General features: G+C 41.9%; 1 protein-coding gene across 5 annotated transcripts in view; it reads right to left on the bottom strand.

Moving 5' to 3' along the window:
* Positions 1–8,109: 8,109 nt before the first annotated feature.
* col12a1a (collagen, type XII, alpha 1a) overlaps positions 8,110–21,834 on the bottom strand; it is a 55,735-nt gene continuing 42,010 nt past the window's right edge. For 4 of the 5 annotated variants that reach the window (XM_031847231.1, XM_031847232.1, XM_031847233.1 and 1 more), the window contains 15 exons: positions 17,505–17,663; positions 17,149–17,226; positions 16,297–16,383; positions 15,761–15,814; positions 15,264–15,359; positions 14,970–15,023; positions 13,966–14,019; positions 13,613–13,666; positions 12,883–12,954; positions 12,741–12,776; positions 12,574–12,640; positions 12,297–12,479; positions 11,934–12,011; positions 10,556–10,726; positions 8,110–8,999 (listed from right to left, as the gene is read on the bottom strand). In XM_031847231.1, the coding sequence (XP_031703091.1) occupies positions 8,851–8,999; positions 10,556–10,726; positions 11,934–12,011; positions 12,297–12,479; positions 12,574–12,640; positions 12,741–12,776; positions 12,883–12,954; positions 13,613–13,666; positions 13,966–14,019; positions 14,970–15,023; positions 15,264–15,359; positions 15,761–15,814; positions 16,297–16,383; positions 17,149–17,226; positions 17,505–17,663 (1,392 nt within the window). In that variant the 3' untranslated portion in view covers positions 8,110–8,850. Of the gene's footprint in view, positions 9,000–9,393; positions 9,859–10,555; positions 10,727–11,933; positions 12,012–12,296; positions 12,480–12,573; positions 12,641–12,740; positions 12,777–12,882; positions 12,955–13,612; positions 13,667–13,965; positions 14,020–14,969; positions 15,024–15,263; positions 15,360–15,760; positions 15,815–16,296; positions 16,384–17,148; positions 17,227–17,504; positions 17,664–21,834 lie in introns of those variants that run through there. The other variant, XM_031847235.1, reaches the window with a different exon arrangement.

Raw genomic sequence — 21,834 nt, 5'->3', positions numbered from 1 at the left:
ACAAAGGTATATTTCATATTTTATACGTGCATGTTGACAAATTCAAGTGTGAATCATGCTTTTCATTTTCGTTTCTGCAGAATCTTCTCAGCATCTTTGTTTTCCATAAAATTGAATGTGCTGAAACGTTGTAAATATCCGTTGAATTCAAACCAGCACCAACTGCTGCCATTACACATTATTTTGGAAACAGAGGGGGTGGAAAAGGGGGAGACCACAACTCCTCCAGTCTTCATCTGGTTCTTCTGGAACAGCAGACAGGGATCGTCTGTGAAATCCATCACTGATAGGAACAGAACTATAAAACCTCCACTATCATCCACTTGGAATGTCCCTCCCACACAGATGAAGACCATCATGCTTCACGACACCTACATCACCACCATTTATAGTCGGAGGAAAAAATTACTCATGTGGCCCCATGGGAAAGTTTAAAGGAAGGAACAAACATAAGGATTCATAGTTGAACGTGTTTATCTATGATAACGACACACAGATAAACCTCTTGTAAATACATCTTCACCAGTAAAATACAAGCTGCCGTAGCCACATTTCATCCTGATGACAACTTTTAAAGGCCGCGATGGAAACACCATGTCAGCGCAGCGAGTCCTGATGTGATGTGTCCTGTAACCCCAAACTAACATGTTCCACGGAGACGATCGGCAATGACTTCAGTGTGAAGCTGTAAAATGCCTCCAAATGAAATGACCGGCAAGAGACACAACGGCTGCCGTGCCAGTAGTTTCATTCCGCTATTCTCTACTTGTTAACTGCCACAGTATGGATGAAATTAGGCCTGTTTTCTCAGTCTTACAGAAACAATGTGGCTCCTTAATTCAAGTGTCCTGGTGTCTAGAATCAAAACAAACCAGTTCTCCAACCTGTGTTGGTAATGACAAATCAATGTGACTCAGCTTCTGTTCAGGATGGAGTCTATGGACTTAACCGTCAAATGAAGATCCCTGAAGTTCACTGTAGGTTCTGTAGGTCTCCGAAAGGATAAATCCTTGTTTGGGTGACCTCCTGAACTTTCCTCTAGTACCAGCCATCCGTCCATCTACTTTATGATGCTTAGCCGAGGTCTGGGTCACGTAGTCAGCAGGCTTAGCATGGTAGCCCATACATCCTTCTACTTAGCCATATCCTCCAGCTGTGTCTGGGGAATCCCAAAGCGCTTTCCGGGTCACTCTCATAGGGGATCACCTCCTAAGTGTTTACTCTGGCAAACATTTTTATTAGTATAATTATAAGTAAAACAGTTCCCAGATCTGACGGTGTGTTATACTGAAACTTGTATTTACACATATATCTTACCTGAGTGGTGGGGAAACTTTACTGTGACCTTAAACAAAGTAGAAGTGGAAAGTTCATGATCGTAAACACAGAGGATTTGCGGTCATATTGAAACGTGGGAATCCTGCTATAGTTGAATGGGTTCTTTGTAATCACTCTAAAGTACCACTTGATGTTGAACATTTGAACAATTTTCTTCTTTTACAAGCAGCTTTAATTATCTTTAAATCTTAACAATAATGTGTTATTTTCACCACTTTCCTCTCAGCAAAAAAAAAGAAAAAAAGAACACATAACCGGTAATGACATATTTTTTTTATTTTGGTCTTTCCTAGAACAGCAGGCCCTTTTTCTTCTTACCCTGACACCTCTGGGAGCTGAGTCATGGAGGCTCTTCCTCCGTTGGGGGTTCGCAGGTCATCATGACGGCTGCTCTGCCAGCTGCTGCAGCCTGGAGGGGAAACTGTAGAGAATGTTCTCAAAGTTGCTGTGCAGGGAAACGGTGACACAGCATTACGTCGACCGCAGTGAGCCTTTTTCCTCACTGCCCACACAATCAGACCCAATCACACACACACAGAAACGTCTGAATGAACTCCGAGTGTAATGTCTGGTTACGATGTTCAACTCTTTCCCAGCTATTCTGATATTTATCTTTTCTTCATGTCTCGTATTTTAAGGTTCATCTTTTATCAATATTGTTCCATGTCTGATGAACATGGGGTTTTGGGATGGGACCTCCCAAGCGATCCTAAAATAAAGGGATAAAGGGAAAAAATTGATACAGAGAGTCGTTTGTTTTTTCTCCATTTTCTCCATTCTTTTGTGTGTTATTGTTTCCTGTGAAATACTGGCTCCTTTAAACCGGTCAGGCCCCTAAAAGTCCTTCAAATAGAAGTGAATGAAATACTGGACAGTTTCTCATCTTAAGGCCTCTGAAAAATGCTTAACTATTGGTTCACCAACCTGGTTCTGCCCAAAAATAAAACAGCGTGCCTACCAACACCTCTAAGCTTCATTGCTCATGGGCAACCCAGACAACAAGACTCCAGGAAGTCACTGCTTCAGGCCACAAACAACCACAATCTGTCGTTTTTACATTTTTGTAGAGATTAAACAAACGAGATACGTGTTAATTAGTGAGCTTTCAGGCCTGGTCACAGACCGGATCCGCTGATCATTGGAATAAATGGAAAAATGTTCTTCCTTCCTGTTGGGATCCATCTGTCGCAGTGTTTTTCATTTCAGCGTGCCCATCTCTGAAGAGAGATGTGGAATGCAGACTAACAGATATCTGTTCATCATTTAGTGCTTGTTTATGTGCAGCTCAGCTGAACTGTGCTAAGTCTTGTGGCTGTATCCTGTCCCCCAGAACGTATATACTCTATGCTCCAGGGCACACCGTTAAATTCATCTCATCTTATTTTACACGTGCGTGAACACATGTGGCCTGTTCCGGCCCACTTCAGATGACAGACATGTAGCGTGCCACAAACTTCAGAAACAACTAAACTTTTCCTCAGCCCTTCCATGGAATCAGTCTTTCTGTATTTACAAGTGGTTGCTGTAACATAATCAACACAAGATGACACAGTAACATCTTCCCCACATGGTTGCCACGCTTGAATCTTGACTCGTGCGAGGTCACTGACAAGCAGGGATGTCTGATAACTTTAGTTTGAGATGCTAAGTAGAGGCACCGCATGCTGCCCTAGATTCCTGCTTCATTTGGCTTGCAATCTTGGAAAACCTCACTCGGCAGAGAGCACTGGAGAATGAGGCTGAAATAAGTGAGCTCTAATAGGAGCAGATGGACCATGACAAAAGCTGGGAGGACTTATTCCAATAAAATATTTCACAGCTGCCTGGGAGCATTTTAAACAGCCTTAAAAAAAGAACAAATAAACATGAAAACTGGATAACACTTTGGGGGAAAAGGCATGTGGGAGAATGTTGAATCAATGAAGGCATCTACACCTACACTCTTGGATGAATTCAGGATATATAAAAGAAGGCAGAATTTCACATTATGATGCGCCTGCATACAACATTCGACCACTATCTTGTGTTCACAGTTGAGTTTCACCTCATTAACTTTCCAGTCACAGCAAGAAGACATAAGAGACCACCCTCATCTCTCGAATAAACACACCATCAAAGCCGACTCGGCCGAAAAGGTCAGACATTTCACAAACATCGGGGTACCCTTTTGTGGGATAGGCAGAAAAATCAAAGCACTTATTGGCCTCCGACTAGTGATCTCCACAGCTGCGCTCTCCATGCGCTGCTTCCTGCAGCGGAGGGCAGAGCTCTGAACTGGGTGGAGGACTTTCAGAGACTCTCCTGCCTTGCAAAAATAGACAGCTTAAATGAGGGAACTTAAAGTTAGAGTCCTTAGGGTTTTCATGAAATCAAACCGTGTTTTAGATGCTATCTATGGTCTGCATTATTTCAGCAACTGCCTATAGTATATTTACGTTTTGTCATAATATCAGGGTCACTATTTACCTTCCCCTCAGTCGTGTTAGAACTGTATTAAGTTACTGCTAATGTAAACATAACAGTTCCTGCTGCTGCACATTAAAAGCAACTGGGGAACTGAGGTGACTTTTATTGTCGAGCAGCCACAGTAAACACAATTTGTGTCCCAGAGTTTAGCGGGGACCTGCTCAAAGAGTTAATATTATTAAATTGCATGCTGTTATCACCGTGGCTACGATGACCATGACGTAAATCTTAAGCGTTACAGTTTTAAGACTTCGAGAATGTAAAACAAAAAAGGCTAAAAACACATTACGAGCATGACATTACTGCACTGATCCATTCTTGACTGAGTTAGTTATACTCACTGAGTATATGTATCTCGTGTTAGTGATTTAAGTTAAACAATATACAAGCAGCAGTACAAGGGACCGTTTGAATGGATCAGGTGTGACATTTATTTATGAAATACGCAGCGTTCCTCGGTTTGTTTCTCTTCTGGAGGACATTTTGGGGACAGGTAACACGGCAAATGAGGACACAGGTTTTTAAGAGGAATATTTCACAATGAAAGCTCAGTTTTTACATGGTCAGCTGGAGAGGACTTGGCTCTTCCTCCTTCCATATTCAAAGTGGAGGGCTGCTCCGATGTTGCTCTTGGCGTCTCAGTCAGTGGGAACCTATACTGACTGACTGAATATTTGCCCTCTGAGGAATCAACCCCCTTTCAAGTTCAAAAGGACTACTTCATTCCTTCCTTCAGGTTTTGGTTGGCAAGAATCAAAGCCACTCCGTTCTAATGGATGGCTGCTGCAGGCGAAGCAGTTCATATACATTTGGGTCTGGTTCCCTTTGTGCAGCGAGTTCCTCTGTAAACCACATAGAAGCCCAGCTTGAGATTACACACAGTGTGATAAGATAGTGCTGTTTGCAGGAATGTCATAACTCACCGTACACTGCTTATATAGAGTTTTTGATGGGACTCCACAAAAGTATATCTATAAAGTTTCTACACGCGATCCTGGAAAGTTGGATTTCATTCGTTTCACTGCTGGTTCAGAGGCTTGTCCACTCAGACAAAAGTGGAAATACATTTTTGGAATAAAACAAAACAAAGCATACATTCAGAACAGAATACTGGCTTGTATCAAAGCCCGCCCAATAAAAAAAAAAACTATGATATTAGTGGTTATTAAAAACCCATATCGGTCAACCTCTCGTTATCCCATTGTAGGTTTGAAACCTCAACTCTTGCAGAAAGACACTCTGTAATGTTGTGTTACATGTGTGATGGATCCAGCTGAAGCTCATGTGAAAGCATGTGTCCGTTAAACAAAACCTTTAGTTTCTGCACTCTTTGTGACTGTGTTCTCTGTCGCATGTGCATTGTTATGATAAAATGTCATGTCTACATGTCTTCATGACAATAGGAATACTTTCCACACGTGTCTGTGTTCCACGGCATGTGATCTCCATCATGTTGCTGTCATCCCACCAATTCTCATGCTGGTGCTTTCATAGCGGTCCTAAAAGTCCAAATAAAATTCTACTATTCAATCACTCATGATTACTTTTCAAAACGAGCCTAATTCATCTCATCTGCTGCCCAGCGCCCATGCTTGCTTCCATTCTATTTTGGCCCTGAAACCTTCTAAAACGCTGTCCAAAAATTCTGCGTAAATTGACTCCATTCATGCCAGGAAATGAATCGTTTGACAAAGACACAAGAATAATGGCTCGCAGTCTTCTCCAAACTTTTACTCAGTTACGCAGCTCCACACAGTTAATCAAAAACATATGAATTACCGCAGTGAGTTCTGCTTTCTTTGAAACTCGGGCTGCTGTGTTTTGACGTGCCAACGTTGATATCTCATCACACACTTGATATGAATTTGCCATAGATGTGAGACCATACTGAAACAGTGTGAAAAGTCTTTGAAAGTTTGGACAGTTTGATTAGAGTCTGACATTTTACAACAGCACACCAAAGCATTTCACCTTATACACAGAGATATTAGTTTCATTATTGACAATATGGTAAGATTGGACTTTTCTACTGCTGAAGAGCCTCAGTATGCAGTTATAGAAGAGTTTGTCTGCACATTCACTTTCATTATTTGAATAAGGAATATCAAAATAACAACTTAAAGCTGCTCTAGTCAATATTATGAAGAATAGATCAAATAACTCTGTGGAATGTGAAATCTTGTAGTGATGAATCCGCAGAAAAATGATCACCCGGCTCAGTTCCCCTCAGCTCTGTGGAGCATTTTAGCATCTTTCAACCCTATTGTTTTGATTTTAAAGCCTCTGTACATCCACACAGGTGTTTTCAGTTAATCTGGCTGATCAGGTTGAAGGTGGGCCAGAGCTTTGATGGGGATTTATTAGGTCACAAATCTTTATCTACCAATAAGAATGATAAAGGTGTAATTTGTCAACAGGTTCAACAAAGCTAACAGGAGACTAATAGGAAGATGTCACTCAGTTAATCTAAAGTGCTACTGACATACAGTCCTGACAAGAGGTCTAATCAGCCAGAATAACTGGAAACATCTGTATGGGTAGCCTATAGGTTACCGACACTTTAATGCTTACAACTGTACTTTTCAAATTCAGTGTCATTGCTCCTACTCAATGTGTATTTTTGAATCTCTGATAGCACTGTGTGCTACCTGCCTAGCACTAAAGAGTCAGCAGACACAGTTAGCGACTTAGCCGTGAACACGGTGGAGCATTTATCAGCTAAAAAGTCAAATATTTCCCTCAGGAGTTGATGGAGACCAAACAGTGCTAAAAGCAATGTAAATATCAAACCCGGTATCAAGAAACATTACTCCGTAAATGCTAATGCTGTTTTGTGTCTGATGTGTAAATATGCTGTAGGCTACGGTTAACCAAGTCAACTGTGTAAGGGGATAATGTGTCAGCGACAAAAAAATCTGTTAATGCAAGTTCAAGCCTTAATTTGGGAATTCAATTCCACATAATAGGCCTCGGAAGAGACACTTTGTTGCGAGAAGACAACCAGAGATAAAACAGGTTAGTTAAAATCTGTAACAACCGCAGACTCTGGAACAGCGCACTTGAAACTCTCGCCACAAAATGAATACAGATGCTCGCTGGATTGTCAACAAACTCAAAGAAATCAGCAGACAGAAACCAGACAGGCTTACAGTGAGGATGTCATCAGGCATCACTGAAGACAGTTTTTTATGTGAGCTTAGAGGGAAACCATATGATTGGTTGTGATGGAAAAAATGCGCTACAGCACCATCTCGGACGGTGACGTAGAGGGACGTTAAAACCAAAATCAGAGCCTGATGTTGAGAAATAAAGAAAGAACAGCTTGAACAGCTGTGAACATATTTCAACAAGGCCAGCATGTCTGAGAGAGTGTTGCTGCAAGGTAAGTATTGGCTTTCTACAAAAGCCACATCGTGAAGTGTGCACCGAGAGACCATACCTGTGGGTTTAGTTGTGTGACAATGTACTGCTGCAGAGAGATTTAAATGACAGACTGTCCTCTGTATTTGTTCTCATTTGTCAGCTCTTTCTCTACCCTTTCGCTGACTCGCCTCCCTCTCCTTACCAACTAACATGTACCAGCTGTTCAGACGCTCATTCTGTACCTGCAAGAATTCCTGGCTCTTATGAAATATAATGTGCTTTATAAATCACTTGTACACTTTAGAAAATAAAGGCTTTATCCCATGTCTTCATGTGGTGGTTGGATACCTCACCCCCCCAGTCCTTATCTCTTCTGTGCAAAACTCCTCCTCAGACATGCTTTCTCTTCATCACAATAAACAGAAATGGCGTGAGTTGTTCCTTACCTCACACAGCTCTCATTTAACCAATTAGATATGCTTAATGGGTGGAAATCTGTGAGTTTTTACAGCCGGTATCTGCCCAGTCTCATTTGGCATTGCTTTCTCGTGGAAGTCTATGGTTAACCATTACAACCTGATAGGACGAAAGCCAACTGGGTGAGTGTAAAAGACTGTGAAGCAGCTCGCATGTTGAAAACGTTTGTTTTCATACTCCTTCCTTTCTGTTCTTGGTGCCCTGACATTACCTGACATTCTGGGGCGAAAAAAAGCTGTCAAAACAAAAAAGGTTCAAACTTCAAAGCATATTTCTCAAGGCCTTATGTCGGAAAGAAGATATTTTGTCACTCAAGATCAAATAAACTCTGTTTCATCTGGAGGCTTTTGGTGTAAAAAGGGAGATGGTTGCATGTTGAGGAGTCGGTCAATGTGCAGATACTGTGAGAAGTTGAAGAAGTAACAGCAAAAGAAACAAAAATGACTGGAAAGCTGAAACAAACGCTACATTTTCAGTAGTTTTATTGAAAAATGCCTCTTCTGTTTCAGAAATAAATAAGAAAATAAGGCTGTGTGGAATTCACAAAATGTGCAGTTAAAACATGGGAAAAGCAATTCTATGTCCATAGTCTTGCAACCAAATCCAAACTGCATATATAGAAAACAACAACTATATTCTGACTTAGAAATCCTCAGTAAATATACAACACAAACATGCAATTCCACCTTTGGTAACAAAACAAAATAAAAATTAAAAAAAGTTTGGTTTGTTACAATAAGTCAGATTATCATTTGGTTTCAAGGCCTAACAAAACATCACAATGAACAAATATTTGGTGATCAAATTAATTGTAGCTTTACATCCTGAAGTTTGACAAAAACAACATGGATAGTTGAAGTGAAAATTCAAAGTCATACATGGTGTACTTCCTTCGACATACTTTCTGCTGGTTTTGACATGATTAGTGCACAACACATCGGAGTCCGATAAACACTTGCAGTTATATTACAAACAGATACTTAGAGGGAACACTTAGCAAGCACACAGGTTTGTAATGAACGAACATGTAAGTTTGTATTCATCTTGCTAAATTTTCTCATGTCAAAAAAAATATATGTTCAATATAGCCAGGGGTATCAAACCCATATAAGTATTAGGTTCTTTTTCGGAAAATCACTTCATCCTCACATGCGTGATTATGGAAGTTGTTTCAATGTTACGCTTTCTGAGAGCTCCTCAATGTAGCTATGATGCTAGTGTTTCTGTTTTGTCGTGTGGTAGTGATCTCTTTCCTCGTTGGTTTCGTGAGTAACCGGGTGATTGTATCGCCTCAAACTCTCCAGCTGGCTCCACAGGTATAGTCTCTACGTCAGGTTCAGCTTGGTAGTTGTTGGCTAGAAAAATATTTGGGACGGCCAATAAAAAAAGGGTTCCCTCTACAACGTTTCACATGCACACTTTTTAAATTATATTGAACTTTGGAATTCCAAACAAATGCCTTGTGTCTTACTATTGCTTCCCGAAGTACCATAACAAGCTAATTGAAAAGAAAGCCTGTTCCAAATGCTGTGATGACATTTACAGTAAAATCCATCAACCTATTGGATAATAAGACGTAGTAAAATAACCAGCTCATACTACAAAGAACACATGGAAATGGCAGGAGAGCAACATTCAGTACTGATTTGGCCAACGTACACAAAGAACATGAGGATTAAAATTACAAAAGGAACATGCTTCAGTCTGGACCAGAGCTGTCTAAGTCACTTAAGGCGTCGTAAACAGAGGTTATGCTGATGGTAAGTAAGCAGAGGGTTATGAGGCACAAGCTCAATACAGATGTTTTTAGTGAAATGTCCTGGTTCATACAATCATTTACAAGGCACAAAAATTAGTTTTATTTACACATGTCACTGCTACATTAACATCACTTTCAGTTATGAAATCCTCTTTGTTAGTAGTTGTTTTGGGTGGTATTTGTACATGCTCCTTCCATTGTAGAAATGCTCAGTCTCGGATTGTGGTTCAAGATGCAAACAGGCCAGCAGGTTGCCATCACTGTAGCTTGTGAGATGATGTTAGTGCCAGTCCGCTCCGTTCTGCTTTTTTTGGCTTTCGTAATGTTTGTGTTTAGTGTTCAATAATTATGTCCATGGTGATTATCCTTACATGCTCCATAGCAAGTGGGCAAACATCTCAGAAACAGAGTGTAAGCGGCACAGGTGACTTAGAACGTTTACTATGCACGTTAACCTGCAAATAGTTCAAAGAGGGTGTGAGTTTTCACTGCGGAACACAGTCATAAGTATCATTTTGATTTAATGTAAGTCATCATACACAATTAGCTAGAATGCTTTACAAGCCAGTTTAAAAATGTGTACATTCAATGTATGGAGATATTGGAAATGTGACTCCTTACTCAGCGTTCACTAAACCCCTCCCCCAAATAGATAAATAAATAGAAACATGAGTCAGCCAGAGACAGTTGTCTGTCTAATGTTAGCTTAATTAGTTAGTCAGCCAGCTACAGCTAATTAAATCTGCTCGTGACAGTTGTCATCACAGTCAGAAAAAATCGATTGTCTCTGGCTAGACAGAAGCCTTCTTTTGTCTACCTCTGTCTAAAATAGAGCCCTCATTGTTTCAGAAATGACTATGAGTTGTGATGGTGAATCTGCCAAGTTATCATTTTAAACCGCATTATGTTCCATGCGAGAACGATCTAGCTTGACAGGCGTAGCAACAGTAAGCGGGACGGGGCTCTGGGAACGATCAGTTGAACCTCTTATGGAAATAACAGTTTCCGGTTTAAAACAATACTTCCATTCATATCTCCATACATTATCAAAGAAAGAAGTAGTGCACTGAGTTGCAAATGTAATTAGTCTGCATACATTTAGTCTTGTATCTAATGTAGTACCATGCAGGACCTAGGCAGTGTTGAGTGTACCTGTGTATCCTTGTCCATTGTAAGGAATGCCAACACACTGAGAGGAGTCGCAATATCCAGTGGGTCCTGGTGGTCCCCTCACCCCCGGAGTGCCCTGGCGACCTGGAGGTCCGCGAGGCCCAGTGGAGCCAGAAGTACCCGGGGGTCCTGTTCTTGACTCGCCTGGTGGCCCTGCAAAGGGGAGAGAGAAGGTGAGTAAGGCCAGTTGGAGTTGAAGGCCGGTGTCTGGAGCTCAGCACAAAAACCCACTGACATCACCCGTAAATCTCCAGTGGAAATCTATAGGGGTAACACGGGGCTGCAGCACTGTAATTTGAATTTTTCACTGGCTCAATTAAAAAGCTTGACCAAGAAAAAAAAAGTCTTGGGCTGTGTGGAGCCCCCCCCCCCCCCCCCCCCCCCCCCCCCGAACCTCCACCCCCTGGCCCCGTCTGTCTAGACGGTATAAAACTCAGGATGGAATTTTTCCCCTCTCTTTTTCTCATCCTTAAGTGAGCCCATATGTTGGCGATAAAGCCACCAAAGAAAGCTCATTGTACAACAATCAGATTCTCCCACACACATGCATTTACAGTACACACACACAAGCACACACAAGTGAGTCATCAGTATGGACTTCCTCCCACTGTTCTTCAGTTGTTTCTCTCTTCATTCACAGAAACAGACATATGAGTGTTTGGTGTTGTGGGGTCGACATCAATAGAAGGTTGCTGTGTCTTTGCAATAGCTTCCCTAGGGAAAGGAAGGCTTCTGAAGTGGTGAACTTTTCAGTTAGAACATATTGGATATAAAATTCAACTGAGGAAAGGCGATGGCCTTTTTCAAACTGACAAATCAGTCTAATAAGAGTTTTAAACAATGGTAACTACATCATGCCCTTGACTAAAGACTGACTAAAGACCGTCTAAACTCTAGACACATAAATTCTCTCCTTAATGAGGAAATGCCTTCCATTTAGTGTGTTATATTTCAAATGTGCACAGTTTTTGGAGAAGTTCAATATACACAAGACATAAATACTTAAGAAAAGAAAGAACTGGGTTTATGTGCTGGGTCCGTCCAAAAAATATATGCAAAGCAGCTGAAGGTGCTTAAGACCCATATGCTGTAGGTAAATTGTGGCCTCGGGTTGGAATGTGTCATTTTAATTGGACTTACGGGAGTAGTGTGACATGAAAACGTCCACAAAAAGGTGAAAAACACTGAAACTGTGTTTTAGTGTAAAGATGAAGTTGTAACAGAACAGTGGGAGACCAGCAGACTGTCTGCAGCTGCTGGAGGACGATGTTCAACAGAAACTGTGGTCACTTATGTTCCTCGCCTCATTGTGATCGGAGACTGACAGAAAAATTGGGCTATTTAAAGAGCCTTGTGTTACCTGGGGGCCCTAGTGGACCTCTTTGTCCTCTGATACCAGTTCCTGGAGATCCTCTATCTCCCTTTTCTCCTGCCAAACCTGCATAAAACAGAGAAAAGAGGGGAAAAAAACATTTTCACACCAATAAAACAATGAGTAGAAATCTAAAGAGCGTAAATGAAACCCAGATCCAGGATTTAATCATATTATGCAATGCTAACTCGTATCTACACAAGGTAAGGTAATGCTGTTATGTTGTTATTCCACTCATGTTGGACCAACACTAGAGTCAACTCATTCAACACAACCATGGCCTTTAAATCATTGCTCGCTATTTTCTTATTATTTTCCTGCCTGCTCCTTTGCAACACAACAGTGAAGTACCTCTTTCTCCTGGACTTCCAGGTGAACCTGAGTTTCCAGGGAAACCAGTTTGACCAGCTTGTCCAGGCTCTCCACGGGATCCCTGGTTGCCGGCAGGGCCAGGAGGACCAGGAGGCCCCGGATTGTCGCTACGATACCCAGAGGGAATCTGGTTGAGCATCGTGTCGATTCGGCTCATCTGACCTGCAAGAGAAGAACCAAAACAGCTGGATTTGTACTGGATTCATGTTTTAATGACCTTACAGTTCCCTAAATCTGAAGAAAAGGTTTTGCTCACTGTTCACAAGCTGTTCACAAACTTGTCTGGCTATGGAGCGCATCATGTTCTGGGATGCGAAGTCTCCCTGGAAAACAAAGACATTTTCATGAAGAGATGGTAAAGTTTTTTCTCGTTAGTGATGTGTGACAACTGGCATATGGCATTTCCTAAAAAACAATACATACCCTCTCTCCTTTCTCTCCTTTAAGGCCAACAGTTCCCTGTTAAGGTGAAGAACAGTGTCAGAACAAGCAACAACCTCGTTCTCGAACCTCTCCTAAAAATTGTCATGCAACCGTTAGTTGTGTCCTGTTATTGAGAACATACTGTGTTTCCTGTGTCTCCTCGTTTCCCTGGTTTCCCAGTAATTCCTGGTACACCTGGATTTCCAGGGTTTCCCTAAAAAAGCAAACAGGAAATAACACAGAGAGATTGGTGTTTACCTAAAATTACTGCACAATAAACATAATTGGAAAGTTTACCTCCTGCTCCCTATTAACATTTGTATAACAAGCTTTAAGTTTGAGTTTCATGCCTTGACATCTGCAGTGGGGGTGTGTGGCACAAGCTGCCAAGAACACTAAGGAGGAGATGGAAACACACACATGCCCAACAGCCAACTGGGATGGGATGCACACACACACACACACACACACACTCACACACACACACACACACATATACAGACCAGCCATCCGGCACTGCTAATGAGTCTTGGAGCATTCAGGATGGTATAGTGCCTGTGAATTCTAAACTGGCACGCTGCCTGTTGGCATGATGGCTGGATTAAGTAGATTCAGACCTCCCCAAACCACAGAAGAAGAAAATGAGATGCAGGGGGGGGGCCTACAGACTACAGTTGGCTTTTTTTTTTTATGTGCAGTTCCAGCAGAGTGCAACTGTGGAGCCAGAGACGTAATTGGTGCAGATATATCAGGAAAGAAAGCATGCTCCAAGGAATATTTATTTGGCTCTTTTCTGCAAAACACAAAGACAAAGAGACAAACACACACACACACACACACACACACACACATACACACACACACACACTCACCATGGGCCCTGATGGGCCTCTGGGTCCAGATGGTCCTTCCTTTCCTGGTGGCCCCTATGTAGAAATAACATACAATCACACATGGGTTACAACACACTGGGGAACCCCATTCACGCAATATATCAGTGTCATAACCCAATATTGGTCTCAGCCTTAAATCTGTCTTTTTTAATTATATTTATAAGTTAGTGGCTCAATTATTTTGTCTGACGCAAGTGAGAGCATGCAGTACTTCTGCCGACGCTGAGCTAAGTGGGTGATCACATGCAAAACATGTCCTTTAACTACAGTAAGTAGTTGGCTTTCAACACAGTGTGCACACCATACGCAGGCCTGCTGGAGGTAGATCTTACCCGCACTCCGCTTGGTCCGCTGGGGCCCAGAGGACCACGTTGTCCAGTAGAACCCTGGGAAAAAAAGCAGACACACCTAATCAAACGCTAATGATCAGGAACAACACATTCATAAAGCTCCCCGATGCCTCTGTTGAACTAGAATACACAGGGAAAAAAACGGGGGTTTCCCAGCTCTTCAGCCAAAAATAATATATCATCTTTGTAACTAAAAAATAGAACAATTTCCCTCTTGTCTGTAGACACGTGATGACACGTGAAATCTGAATAGAGAGTGCTGTTATAATAAGCTTTATTGTGTAAAGACAATTCTGCCAACAAGCGCGGAGGATAATAGAATAGGCACTTTCTCCCATGTCTGATGCTCAGTCAGAGGCCAGAATAACCAGCGGCGATGTTCTCTCCAGTTGAATGGTGGGAGTTGGCTGAATGACCTCAGCTGGATGAATGAACATTGTTCGGCCAAGAAATGGCTGTGTAATGCCAGCCCACTCAAAAATGCCCTTGCCCTGAAATGAAGCCCGAATTCAAATCTGCTTCTGACTCGAAAGAGCAATAACCTCAAAGAACTTTGAACTCATGTTGTGGTCATGGTAAGTCTGGTTTTACATGAATGTCATTTTCATCCAATAAGTCCACAAAATGACATCTACTATAAGTCAAAGACGCTCAAGCTTCAGACACACTAAGTCTTTACCGAGTCACGAACATCTTCAATTACAGGGCTGTGGAAGAACGTGTTCCATTCCCTATTTCCCCTTCGGTAACATGAGTCTGCGCTCCATAATAATTTAACTGCATCACCGACCTTCTACTGTTTGTCAATCAACAGGCTGATTTGAGAGTGTGGGTCTCCCTGACATGGCATGGTAAAGCTCCTACACTCAGTGTGGTTTCAATCTCAGCATGTGGACCGAATCCAGGCTCCAGTAGCAACGCAGCTCTCTACGATTAGTCTCCTGTTTCCTGTTCATAGACCACAAAATGAGAGGGGGAGTACTTACTTGCATGCCAGACAGGCCCGGGTCTCCAGAATCTCCCTTTGGTCCCTGGCGACCCTGAAGGTGGTGGAGGAGGAGGAAAAGAAAGTTTTGCGAGAAGCTTTAATCTTTGTTTTATCCTTTTCAGTCTGTGATTGTGATTGACTTCACTGGTGGATTGGCAACAGAATTACACTTTCGTATCAGCACTAATAACGAGGGACAAAGTGTGTCATATAATGTACATTCAACTCCATCTACCATGAATTCTTAACTGTTTCTTGCGTGGCTGGACTTTTGTATTGTAGGGCAACTTACAGGCTCTCCGGGTAGAGACAGTCCGTTAGGGCCCTGTGGTCCCGGTGGTCCCATTGAGCCTGGGAGCCCTAAGTCTCCGCGTGGACCCACTGGACCCTACAGCATACACCCAGACAAAAAGCAAAGATGTTTTAAAGCCAACCTCTTACAAAAAGAAGCATGTCTAATCAGACTTTTTATTGCACACATATAGAAAATGCACATCAACAGTGGAAATGGGCCTTAAGGTACTTGACAAGTGGCCCCTTTGAATCAAATGGTTTAAAAATATACAGCTGATAACTAAATTCAGATGTGTGCAACTTGCGTTGTCTGATGGTGCAGGCTAACGTAAGGCTGTAGCAGAGCAGTAATTATGAAATACAATGGCAGTGAGTGGATTTAGCATTATTGATAATTGCTGAAGTAAATAAAGTTACAAATTCAAAGCCTGTAAAAAAAAAAAAAAAAAGATAACAATTTATCTCGTGCTTATCGTGGTGTAAGGCGTTACTCACAGGATTGCCGTGTTCTCCTCTATCACCTCGTGGTCCCTTAGAACCTGGGCTGCCCTGGAAAAACAAGGAGCCACAAGCACAGTGAGTGTAACAACAGGAGCAGATTCCAAAATCCCTAAAACCCCAAGCCCCACCGAATCCTCACAGGGGTTTAGTGAAGTTACCAAGCACATATATTCCAGACGTCTCCTCGAGACTTTTGCACTGTTGTTTTTCCAACAGGCATTTATCTTTTGACACTTCCTCCTGAGCCCACACTTCAATGCATGCCACCAGTCTCATCCTCCTCTGCTCTTTCCAAAGGAAAACAAAATACCACGACTGATGCGAAGGACATCCTCGGTCTCACTATAGCAGGCAAATGTCAAGTAGCTCATTATAGCTGTGCAGTCGATACTAGCAGAGAGACGTATGGCTTTATCATCATCATCATCATCATCATCATCATCATCATCATCATCATCACATCAAAACAGACATAGGTAGAGGAGGTGAAGATAGAGGACAAGCAGGGATGACCGTGGGAGAGTCTTTACCGAAGGTCCAGGAGGCCCCTGAGGGCCAATGCTGTCCTGTGTGCATGTGCAAGAGTGGGGAAGGGATGGGCACTTGGCCTCGTCTCTCTGAAAGGGAAGACACAAGATGAAGAGATCAGAACACATAAATGCACAAACACACTTCAGAGGAGTATTCTTATAGTCCAGTTTAAGAAGCAGAGGCCGTTTAGAAACCCAGCAAAGGTCATGATGGAACAGTGGCCCATGCAAAGTCAGTGTGGGACTTTGAGACCAGATGCTCACTGACCGCTGCAAACACTGACCACATTTTTGGAAATGAGTCTTTGACATAATGAGTTATATGTACAACACTGCAGTCATTGACATGATATATTAATATCTGATGCAAATTATAGATGAACTGCTCATAATGGGATAAAAGCTGCGTGCGTCCGGTATTTACCATACTGAATCAAAATAAATGTGATTTACTGTCTGCAGCACTTGTTTTCATGTAATTGGTAGATCATCCTGGTAACAGTCCGATTAGCACAATTGCACAGGATACAAGGTTCTATTCAGTTCTACTGAAGCACTCTATTTTTAAACTGCAATCTAGTTATCAGCCTTGCATTTAGCCCAATGACTACAAACCAGCTTAGATAAACCTCGGAGAAGACTTGCATGCATACAGTATATACAGTAAACAGAATGGTTCATCTGCTATTGATTCTAAGAACAAACAAGGTTAACAATTCTCGGTCTTATTCTTTAAAATTGCAATTAGTCATACATGTACATCAAAACCGAAATATCCCTCAAGTGCACCTATAGATGGCCTTTTAATTTGATTTTGTTGTTAAATGGTTCTAAAATGACACTTGTGCTTACTGTGGCGGGCAGGTCGCAGCATTTGTCTCGGCTGATCCAGCTCAAGCTGCAGACAATATCGAACATCTGGAGCTGGAACTACACAACAGAAGAAGAGGGGAAACGTCAAGGGGTGTTACAAATGGCTCCCATTCTTGATGGAAATGCATACTGTTGACAACAATGAGTCCCTCAGAGAAATAAAAAAGATGCAGGCTTCCATCCTTCCAGCAGTCACTGGGAGCAGTTCAAATTTAATTGTGCAACTATGCACAAGAGGATTTGGATATTCATCGGTTGGAAAGCTGTGAGATGCTCTTCCAAACGTGCTTTTCTAAGCCTTTGCATTTTTTTCACAAGTTTCTTTTTTCGCTTACCGTTGCAGACTGCCTCTTTCCGCCTCCAGACTTGGCCAACTTGCCAAGCACTTCATAGCCGTCCAGTGTGATGTTGTTGGCCTCCTTGATGGGCTTCTCTGCCACCTCCTGGCAGTCCAAGTTGAGCTTGACTTTCTCTGCAGAGACGCTGATGTGGAGCTGCGGGGAGGGAGAGGACGAGGAGAGGGCACAATTAACAAAACCTTATTGTCTTCTCAATACTTCATAGCTGCCAGCTTTGTTGCAACACAATTACTTGGCTGAGAGTACGAAGAACATTCAAGCTTTTGAAAAGCTGGGTTTGGCATTCATTTGTATTTGGAAAGGGCATCATTGCCATTTTAAAGAGAAGAGAAATTCTTTCAGAAAGTGAACAACTTCACTAAACCTTTTTAACCCATGTTGTCTGGAGATTATGAAGATGCTGATACTGTATTCCACATAATTTCCAGATTGAGTGAATTGTTTCGTCTCGGCAGAACCACGTTAATGATAGATTCTGATATTACCCCAGTGTGGTTCCTGATTTGGCATGAGACTGCTGTTTGATGCCTCCACAGATGAATGGACCATAAAAAAGGAAATATACAACAGTTGGCTTTAAAGCTGCAGTCAGTGATTGTATAACAACACGGAATGACAAAGTGCCAGATTTTGAAGTTTCCTGTCCAGAGAACCCTGCTCCACATCTTGAAGCAATATCATATGCGGTGTGCCATCAGACGTCCTACACTTTCCATACTTTTTCCTCACTGTTGCAAATTTTCCCCTGCTCAACAGTCTGACAAGCTTTCTTTATATCAGGAAAAGCAAGCTACTATTTCTTTCTACAAAACCATACCAACCACAGACTAGGCCATGGTTCCTGGCAACCAATCACAAGATGACAGTTGACTTCCTTGGCAGCAGAACACAGTATCTGGTGGACCACAAAGAGAGAGGGGTGTCGTTTATCCCAGGGTCCTGGCATGGATATATTACCATATACCACCATGCTCCTGAGGGCTAACCAAAACAGCTTTGGATGATAATGTGGGATGGCAAATAATGAGCATGTGTATATTACCTCACTGACCAATAAGTAAACACAATGAAATCACGGTACTTACTGGAAAATAAGGCCTCTAGCTTGCTAGGGACCATTGTTCCCTCAGTTGATAGTATTTGTTGCTAAGTAATCTGGTCCTACTGTGTTGACGGATGAGCAATTTTCATTCATCAATTGTTAACACAGAAGGTTTCACTGTGCTTTGCTGTGTCAAAACTCAGTCAGAGTTCATATGGTAAGATTTTAAATATTAAATATTTCCGTAATTACGATCAGATTAGATTTTACTGTTCTTGGCTCTGTCCTGACTGCTCCTTCGTTTTCATAATCCTGAACCTTAATTTCCTGCATGCTATTAGTGCATGCATGAAATTAATTGGGTGCGAGTCCACGCTTAAGTTAGCTTTCATTGAGAGTAAAGGGAAATAAATGATCACTATGACATTTCCATTAGATTAGAGTTTCACGCGAGCAGTGCTGTTGCTGAACACGACATTCCCAGTTAGGTCGTTCAGTTCCATTGTATCATTCTCGATGTGAAGCTGTCATGTCTGATCTGGCACCTGCGATCAGACAAGTCACTGTGGATTTCTTTGGTAAGAAAAGTTAATTTCCTGTATTTCTAAAGTGGCTTTCAGGGTCAGGAAGTCTACTTGTCCAGCTCACAGAACGAAGATGTCTTCGCGTCCAAAAGAAAAGTCATCACAAATGAAGAGTACAATGACTGCAGTCAGTGGACAATTTGGCAAAAAAAACTCCCTCTCTGTCTTAATTAGTGTGTGCGTATATATTGGCACAACCTTCCCAACAAAGTGCCTGAAAGGAAAGTTTGAAAGTTCAAGACTTCTCAAAGAACAATAAGGTTTTGGTTGTTTTATTTTAGCACGGAGGCAAACTACGTTTCCTTGTTCAGTGACTACACACCAACATACACGATCAAACTTCTGGCACGTAATTCTGAATACACCACCGGTCACTACTGCTTATGGTAAATGTCCTTTTCACTTCGGTTAAAAGGAACGTTCCCTCTACGGGCTCCCACCCTTTGAGTGTGGGAGGGGATTCCCCAGTGGGCTAGTGAGTGGCTAGCATCTGCTATCGTCATCTCTGAGAGCTTTCCCACATGTTCTATCAGCGATAGACTCCGACCTCTCCAGCCTGGGTTACTTTTTATTAACTGGTCCGATGAGAAAAGCTAAATCTGTCAAGCACTCTTTTAGTACAAGAATAGTACAGTGATAGATTCAGCGATTGACAGGAAATTAATCTGCAAAAATTCTGCTAGCGGATTTATTTTTTATGCAATAATGGCATTTATTCACTGGTTCTATCCTCTAAAATGTGAAAACAAGGTATTTGAAGATGTCACCTTGGGGGTTTTGGAACATTCGACATTTTACCGACTATTGAAAAAATCAATTAAAAGAGGGTAGAATCTCTAGATGAATCAATAATGAAAATAATCTTCGGTTGAAGCTCTATTTGATTAACCTGAAACTCAAAGGTCAACACGTGGGGTTTGTTCTGTTTATTGTCATATATGGACAATAAGTCCAGCTACCATTCATGACAACCCTCATCATTGGTCACTCTGGCCACACACACACTTTATTACAGAGGTCAATCTGTACTAGCCATGGATAAAAGTTGGGAAACCACTCACAACATGTACACACAAACCACCACAGCTCTCGGCAGCGGCACTTACTCAGCAGACCAGTAAATAAGCTACTAGGTAGACCGCTGCAGACTTGCCAGCTCATGGACCAACAACTACAGCACCGCAAACTAGTCACCCAGTGTACATACAGACTACAGTCTCCACCACGGCCACAGATTGAGAAAACACACACACACACACACACATACACACACACACACACACACACACAGATCCGGCTGCTGTCCAACAAGACCAGCAGTGATGTCATTTACATCTAGTCCTGAGTCTGACCCAACATTTTCCAGGGTCCTATTCATTCATGAAGTTACCCTACAATTAGATGTGGGATGCTAAATGGTCAAACTGAAAAGCCAGTTTCAGAACGCTCTGATCTGCGGGCCAATATATCGCTCACATCAGATCTTTAGTTCCAAGAGCTGTGCTTTGTAATATCAGGAAGCGGGCTACCTTTGATGTCAGATAAGACCATGGAACATTGAAAAGGGTCATTCGTTTTGATAACCCTAGAATTAGGAGCGAGGGGCGGGGCTATATACTGTAAGGGCCAGCGTGCCCTTTGAACAAAGTTAGTACATTGGAACCAGTTGTTTTTCCTCCAGTGATTTCCTCCAGTGATTTCCTCCAGTGATAAATCTAGCATCTTAAGCCATTCTACATTGGTATGAAAATATACTGTCCCTCATTGTTCTCTCGACACCCTACTGTGGTGGAGCATAATAGAGGATGTTTTATATTCGCTCCTGCTTTGATTGGACTTAAAGGCATTTGATGTCTCATTTTACCTCTTGCTGTGGCCGCAAGAGACTGCATACTACATTAAAATGTTGTTTATTGCAGTTGTAAGCTTGGCATGTGGGCGTAATGTGGTGGTTAAACCACTGAAAAGAAACAACAATAACACCATTGTGGATGATAATTTGAAGTTGGATGAGAGGTTTTGACAGATAGTTTGAAGAGTAGCTGATGTTAAAGAATAATGTAATTAACGCTTCCCAAAGGGATTTCAATCTTAATTTCTGTCATGAAAGGCAGGGATGGCACGGATTTCAGAGAAAGGGAAATCCTTCATTGGGACAGTTAGAAAACATCTGGATTCAACCTTTTAATCAATTTTAAACAATCCCTTCAGAACTTGTTTTTGCTTCCAGAACTATTATTAAGTGTCCTTAAGTAACCCCTTTAGTCCTATACTCTCTATAAGCGCTCCAGCAAAGGTTTTAAAGGGGAACTCTACCCACCAATTTGACACATAAAGTTCAGTTCTTGTCATAGGTAATACTACAGAAAACACTTGTATAATGTGTTCTGTGGCTCTGTAGGAGTTTTGCCCAGTCTAAGAACATAACCCTGATGATGTAACGAGGGGTGTGTCAGACTGGACTTAAGACTTAAAAATGTATACAATAACACGAAGTGTTAAAAAACACGGCGTGGAGTTTGAAAGACGTGGGAGTTTACCAGACAAGGAAAGTCCAACGAAAGATGCTATTGAGTTGCATTATGGGAAACCAGTTCTTTTGGAGATTGACCCATACAAGAGACTATCATTTTTGGAGAACTTCTTTAAAGAAATACCATAAAGTCTGCCGTATGCCATT

The sequence above is a fragment of the Anarrhichthys ocellatus genome, unplaced genomic scaffold (genome assembly GCF_004355925.1).
Source record: "Anarrhichthys ocellatus isolate YVR2014 unplaced genomic scaffold, GSC_Weel_1.0 scaffold7, whole genome shotgun sequence".
NCBI lineage: Eukaryota > Metazoa > Chordata > Actinopteri > Perciformes > Anarhichadidae > Anarrhichthys > Anarrhichthys ocellatus.
Note: the sequence above shows the minus strand (reverse complement) of the source record. Positions and strands in the feature narration are given on the sequence as shown.